Source organism: Bison bison, unplaced genomic scaffold (genome assembly GCF_000754665.1).
Source record: "Bison bison bison isolate TAMUID 2011002044 unplaced genomic scaffold, Bison_UMD1.0 scf7180017864289, whole genome shotgun sequence".
Classification (NCBI taxonomy): domain Eukaryota; kingdom Metazoa; phylum Chordata; class Mammalia; order Artiodactyla; family Bovidae; genus Bison; species Bison bison.
In genome coordinates this window covers 3,507,149-3,513,973 of record NW_011494861.1, presented here as the reverse complement: position 1 = coordinate 3,513,973, position 6,825 = coordinate 3,507,149, and the positions used below count along the sequence as shown (strand labels likewise).

The 6,825-nt window shown below is 44.4% G+C and overlaps 1 protein-coding gene across 2 annotated transcripts in view; it reads left to right on the top strand.

The window, feature by feature from the left end:
* Window positions 1-6,825, top strand: part of UBE4B (ubiquitination factor E4B) — a 121,493-nt gene that overhangs the window by 107,283 nt on the left and 7,385 nt on the right. For both annotated transcript variants that reach the window (XM_010849916.1, XM_010849915.1), the window contains 2 exons: window positions 2,735-2,869; window positions 5,795-5,986. In XM_010849916.1, the coding sequence (XP_010848218.1) occupies window positions 2,735-2,869; window positions 5,795-5,986 (327 nt within the window). The remainder of the gene's footprint in view (window positions 1-2,734; window positions 2,870-5,794; window positions 5,987-6,825) is intronic.

Genomic DNA, 6,825 nt, shown 5'->3' with positions numbered 1-6,825 from the left:
GGTGGATGGCGAGGACTGAGTTCAGGACCAGCCTGAAGAACGTGTTCAGGATGTACAGCTCCTGTGGTTTTATTTGCCTTGAGACACTCCTGTCTAAAATGCTGTACTTTCTGCTGTTAGGTATTAAACTCTTACCCATCCTTTGAAGGAGGTCTTGTCCAAATACTCCCTCATAGTTGGCTCCCCATTAGGGGAGCTGCAGTGTCTCACCTTTCTCTCCTCTCCTGTGATGCCCGCTTGATGTCGCTCATGATGCCAGTGCGGGACCAGCTTATGCTGTCCATGTTGGGATGTGGCTCTGCAGCACGTTGTCTTGTCCAGGGCCAGTGCTTATCATAAGAGCTTTTGTTTATGAGGCGACTGAGCACATACTATTGATTTTTCTTCTGTGTTAATGGATGGGGAAAGGGCATAAATAAATCCCTGACGAATGCTATTTCAGAAATCAGTTCTACTTGGCTTTGAAATCACTTCCTGCCTCCCCTCTCCCTGCCTGCTCCTTCCCAGTGCTCAGACCTCAGTTGTCTTCTCTTCTGTTTCCACACACGACTTTCCCTAGGTCGTGTGTTCCTTGGTGAGGGTGCTTGTTGGAGTTTTGACCTAAGAGTAATTCTTTGTCAGGAGAGACTGTCCCAGATGCTGCAGAGCGTCTCCAGCTCGTGCCCATTTAATGCTGGTGATGTGTCCCTCCTACTTCCAGTTATCAGGCAACCAGAAGTACTCCCACACAGTACCTGATGCCCCTAGTTGAAAACCACTGCAGGCTGACCTCATCTGTTCCAAGGCTTTAACTGTCTGTATTCTAAAGACTCCAAAATGTGCCTCCCAAGCTCGGCTCACTCTTGATTCAGGCTTATGTAAGTTGATTCAGGCTTATGTAACCAGCTGTTGACTTGCCTCTGCCCGGGGTTCTAATAGGATATCCACTTGTGTCCAGAAGTTGTTTTCCGGATCTCCTCTGCCCTGTCTCAGAAAATGAGGACTGCATTCTACTCAGTGCTCTGGGTCAGCACCTGTGGAGTCTTCTTGCTTCCTCTCGCTATCTCAGCAAATGCCCCTAGGCGCTCTCTCAAAATACATTCATTGTCTGACCTCTTTGCTCTATCTCTAGACCACTACCATCTCTTACCTGGAGAAGACTCCCCTGTGGTCTCTCAGTCTTCACCCTTGCCAGTGTACACTCCAGAAGGATGGTGTTAAAATCTCAGTTGGCTTCATTTTTTGTTTTCCTTCAGCTGTGCCTCGTGGCATGTGTAAATCTTAGTTCCCCGACCAGGAATCAAACCTGTGCCTCCTGGATTGTAAGTGCAGAGTCTCCACCACTGCACCACCAGGGAAGTCCTCTGTCAACTTCTCATCGCCACTCTGCTCAGAGCCCTTTCAGGCTTCCCGAATTCTCCCTGAGCATGCACTATCGGCCCTGCCCTTCTCCCTTCACTCCTTTTCCCGGGCTACACCTGCCTCCTTGCTTCTCCCCCGACCAGCAGGGCCTTTGCACTTGCTGTTCCCTCCACCTGGAGTGCTTTTACCGTGGATTTTTGCTGACTCACTTCCTTTAGCTACCTTCTTAAATGTCACCTCCTCAGAGAGGCCTTCCCTGACTACTTTTTCCAGAGTAGCACCCTGACCCCAGCACACTCTTCCTTCTTGCTACCCTCCTTTATTTTTCTTAATCATTATCAGACTTAATAAGCATCTGTTTGGGTGGGTGTCTGTTTATTGCTTGTCTCTCTAACTGGAATCTAAGCTCCATGAGGTAAGGAGCCTTTTTGGTCATATTCTGTGCTCCATCCCCTAATAGAGGCCTGGCCTGTGATTGATAAATAAGCAAGACGCTCAGACCCACATTGAGGTGGTTCTCACTTTGCTGTTCTTCCAATCCCCCTGCTTCGCCTTTTTGGTCCTGTCCAGAGGACAGTGGGCAGGTCATGCAACCCTGATGCAGGTTCTCCTCCAGGCGCTTTCCCAGGGTGTACTGGTGTGGCTCCATCAGCTCTGCCAGCTATTTTCTCTCCCCCAACACAAAGTAAGCTGGCCTCTGAGCAACTGTAAGAATATAAATCCATCGTGATATTTCTATGTTTTATTCCTTGCAGAGCCTTCTCTGCTCCATCTTACTTTACCCATGAGTCAAATCCACCTTGTTATCTCATGCTCCAGCCTCTGTCAGAGAAGGAGGAGGAGGAGGATGGAGCCTGAGGCAAGCACACTGACAGTTGTAAAGGTTGCAGCCTGACTGGTGTGGAAAGACATGGTTCAAAAGCTTAGCCATCTCCAGGCCCTTGGTGTCGTGGCAAAACTTACAGACTTCAGTGTCATAGCATTTCATCTCATGTTTTCAAAATAATGCTGACTAAGTAAAGGTTGTTATTAAGGACAGTGAACATCCTTTATTAGGCCCTAGTGTGTATCAAGCACATCACCACTTATTTCATCCTGAATAGAGGTTGATGGCGACTTCTTTTTGTCATTGAGGAAACTGAGTCTCGTGTACGTTAAATCGTGTGTCAGGGTCACCTTCTTCAAAGTCCTAAGGATGTCTGATGGCAAAAGGAATACACCTCAGTAATCTGGAACATTTGCCATGCAGGTGGTTCTATGATTCTCCAAGTCTGCTGGCGGTATAACACACTTCCCTAGTTATGAGCTGACTGTGTTTTTCCCTTGCACTTGGAGCTTGTTGAGCTGGCGACTAGCACTGAGATGTGTCTGGCATCTGTTCACTGTTCCCCAGGATCAGCAGCAGGCTCGCCAGTCCCAGCTCGCTCAGGACGAGCGCGTTTCACGCTCCTATCTTGCCCTGGCGACGGAGACGGTGGACATGTTCCATATCCTCACCAAGCAGGTCCAGAAGCCGTTCCTGAGACCCGTGAGTAGAACCTTCAGGGTATTTGTTTTGTCTGTTGGATTCAACATTCAGAACCTATCAACTTAGAACTAAATATAGTCGTCATTGAAATTCTGGGTGTTCTAGCATCACAGTCACCGATCAGTTAATTCTGTCACTGAGTTTGTTCCCAGTTATGGTAATTGATATGCACAGCACTCTGCTGATACACTGAAGTCTGCAGGCAGTCACTTCTGATTCACTTTCTGCTGAGACAGCACATTGGATTAATGTTGAAGCTGTGGCATATTTTTATCATTATTGATTCCTGTGTTTTATTTATAAGAAAAGTATAAAGTGACATCAATTGGAAATCAGAGTTTATTAAGGAGAAATAATTGACAGTGTAAGATTTTTGGTTCTCTTCAGTGTAGCTTTGTTACATTCAAGAAGTCAAAGGTTATTAGAGCCTTAATTAGGGTTTATGATAGGTCACTGGTAGACAGAATGTTTGGCTTTGACTTGATTGAAGAGACCTGGATCCTATTTCTGAAGTCAAAGCTGAGAGGCATAAATGAAAATCTCTGCTATGCTTTGACCACCCCCTCAACACACATACACACACACAGAGTTTAGAGGCGTTATAATGTGGCCACGACAAGGGTAATAAGGAAGGCAAGAAAGGGACCTAAGATTTGGTATTTCCTCTAGTTTCTCTCTCTTATTTAAAAAGAAATTTTTGGATGCACAGCACAGCATGTGGGATCTTAGTTCCCCAGGGATCAAACCCGGGCCCCTTGCAGTGGAAACACAGCCTCAGCCACTGGACCTCAGGAGAGTCCCCTCTCTGTTTACTCTTACCTTCAGGATTATCACCACACCCTGGCCTGGGTGCAGCTTTCGAGATGGGCTCCCTTCCCTGTCCCCTTTCCTTTTCATGTCTTTTCATAAATAGATTTCAGCACAGGAGCAGCAGAGCATGAAGCAAACAGTGCATCATTAAAAGCATAAGAACACGGCAACTCATTTAGACAAGGTATTTCAGTGCTTCCCTTAAAGCCTTGCAACTGGAGTTTCTATACACTTTTTCTGTAAAGGCCAGACAGTGAATAGTTTATATGTTGTGGGCCACACAGTCTCTGTCTCAGCTACTAACTCTGCTGTTACTGTGTTCCAGTGACTGCCTCAACTGAGGCATCAGGCCGGATTTGTCTTACAGCCCGGAATGTGCCAGTCCCTGCTCTAAGTCATGTTGTATTTTATGTTCAGGTGCCCCAATGGCAGTGCCTTCTGATTGTTTAGAGGGTCGGAAACTATAAAAATTATTTGAGAGACTTCGCCAGTGATCTGGTGGCCAAGATTCCGAGCTCCCGATGCAGAGGGACCGATCAGGGAATTGGATCCCCCATGCCCAAGCTAAGAGTTCATCCATGTCTCAGTGAATATCGAAGATCCCTTGTGCCACAGCTAAGACTCCACACAGCCAAACAGATAAATAAATAAAAAGAAATACTTAAAAATATCATTTGAGACTAAATTATCATAAAGCCTTTTGTTAGCTCTAAATTCTTCATTTTTAAAGGAAATTATTGAAAGCTAAGTCTAATATTTTCATGTCAGTTAAAATTAATTTTTTTCAAGATCTACTCACTGATCAGAGCTGCCGCACACGGGGGCCGTGGTCTCTGCCCCCAGGCTTTGCCTCTGCCTGCCATCATCTTTCTTTTTCCTTTGCTGTACTGTTTTCACCTTCTGGGCTGGTCTTGGCTGGTTAACACAAAACTCTCCCACTTCAGAAAGAAAAATGACCAGTTATATTCTGTTCTTAATCACTCTTTTATCTCACAGTTTCTTAACAATTAAATATAGGAATACGGTGGGGGAGGGAGGCGTAAGAGGAAGAGGATATATGTATATGAATAGCTGATTCATGTACACCAGAAACTGACACAGCATTGTAAAGCAATTATCCTCCAATTAAAATTTTTTTTAATAATTTAAAAGTTATGGATGTATTATCAAGACATAAAATATTTGGAAATTGTGGATCAAAAATGATAGTGTTTGTAGAATAATAGCATGGATATATTCATCTTAACCCAAGGGATGACATTCCATCATACTTCAGTGAAGAATAGTAGATTAAAGAATATATATTTATCAAAAAAAAAAAAAAAGAGTACTTTACTTTGTGCAAGAGTAGGTCCTTTAAAAGCCAAGTTTAAGTTGAATTTGTATAGATCCAGTCATTAAATTTAATGAAAACCTTGTTCCTTAAAGAGAAGCCTTCAAGACTCATATTTATGGCCAGTGTTTAATACTCTCGAAGTGAGATTTCCCTTCTCGGGTTTCCTTAAAGCAGTGTATGCCCACGTGTAGTAGTCCTGTATCATCTAGTGGGGTTATGGCATGTTACTTCATACTTATCTTCTAGTTGTTTCGTTTGTTTTGTTTCACCAGCTTGATTTAAAACTATTCAAGACAGATTTTATCTTCTCTTTTATATTTCTCTGCTCTTTGCATCGGATAAATGAGAATGGTGCATATTGTCTAAACTGCCAGGAACATTGGAAATTTATAAAAAGATAATACCTAAAGATGGCTGAAAGAGCAGACGCAAACTTTTGTGACTTGTTTCTCAGCAAATTCGAAGTGATTGTTGTTTTTATAATTAAAAAACATGAATTTAAAGAAAAGGTTGCTTTTTTGGTATTTATAAATATTTCATCAGGCTGCAGCATTCTATTAAGCATTAGAATTGTTGGCTTAGAAATGGAGAGTAAAGAGAAGGCTGAAGAAGGCTGAATAGAATGTCCTTCTTCAGCTTATATGATGTAGCACAGGTAAGGGATTCTTTGAACGTCTATCCTGCCAATTCCTGGCCCTGCAGTCTCTGAAAGGGGAGTGTTTGGTCCTCCTTACTTGACTTGACAGCTTGACTTGCCCTGTTATCCTGTGATTCTCTAGGAACTTGGACCCCGATTGGCCGCGATGCTGAACTTCAATCTTCAGCAACTCTGTGGCCCGAAGTGCCGTGACCTGAAAGTTGAAAACCCCGAGAAATATGGCTTTGAACCAAAGAAGCTGTTGGACCAACTGACCGATATTTACTTGCAGCTGGACTGTGCCCGGTTCGCGAAAGCCATCGCTGACGACCAGGTCAGTGCCTGGGGGGCGGGCGACTTGAGTTTGCTTCCTTGTGGATGTCCTGGCAGACTCCGTGCACGTCCCTCTGTTTCTGGATTTTCCCACTGGAAATCAAGGAAGGGGACACATTGCAAAATGTAGCTTGGAAAGTTTTTAGGATGTAAAAAATAACAGCCACAGCGGCAAGGGAAACTTGTCTGGTGTAAATGGAGATGAACGGGTTATTTTGCTTTGGACATAAAGAGCGGATTTGGCTCTCAGATCCATTTCAAGTTGAGTTTGTAACCCGTCACGTTAAGGGCCTTGCTTGACAAATCTCTTAAGCTCAGAAGAAACCCTGTTTTCTCAGGGAGTCTCTTCAGCTTCAGTGCTGCTGTTAATTTTGTGGTTCCAGGTTTCAGACCTTGTTTGTTATTTTTACATCCTTCCCTCCCTTATTCCTTGAGTTCTGGTGATCACATCCATTTTGTGGTTTTCATTTCCACAGCTGCCAATTTAGTTCCAGCAACCCCAGTCCAGCCTTGACTTTTAATTTTTCAGAATCTGCGGGGCTTCTTCTCCCTCCACGTTCCTCTGTCCTGCAGCATCTTCAGCACCTTAGTAACTAATGGTTACTAACCACATGTCAGGGTTTAACCACCTTTCATGTTTCACTTTTGACCCTCACAAAATCCTGCGATACAGGTTCCCTTGGATTCCTCACGCCCTTGGAGGCATACAGAGGTTAGAGAGCCACAAGGTTAGCGTGGGGCAGAGACAGGGCTCCTCCCCAGTGTCTGCCCTGAGTCCCTGTCCTCAACTTCTCTGCTTTCCGCTTAAAATGCCCCAACGTTCCATGTTCGTTTCCATCT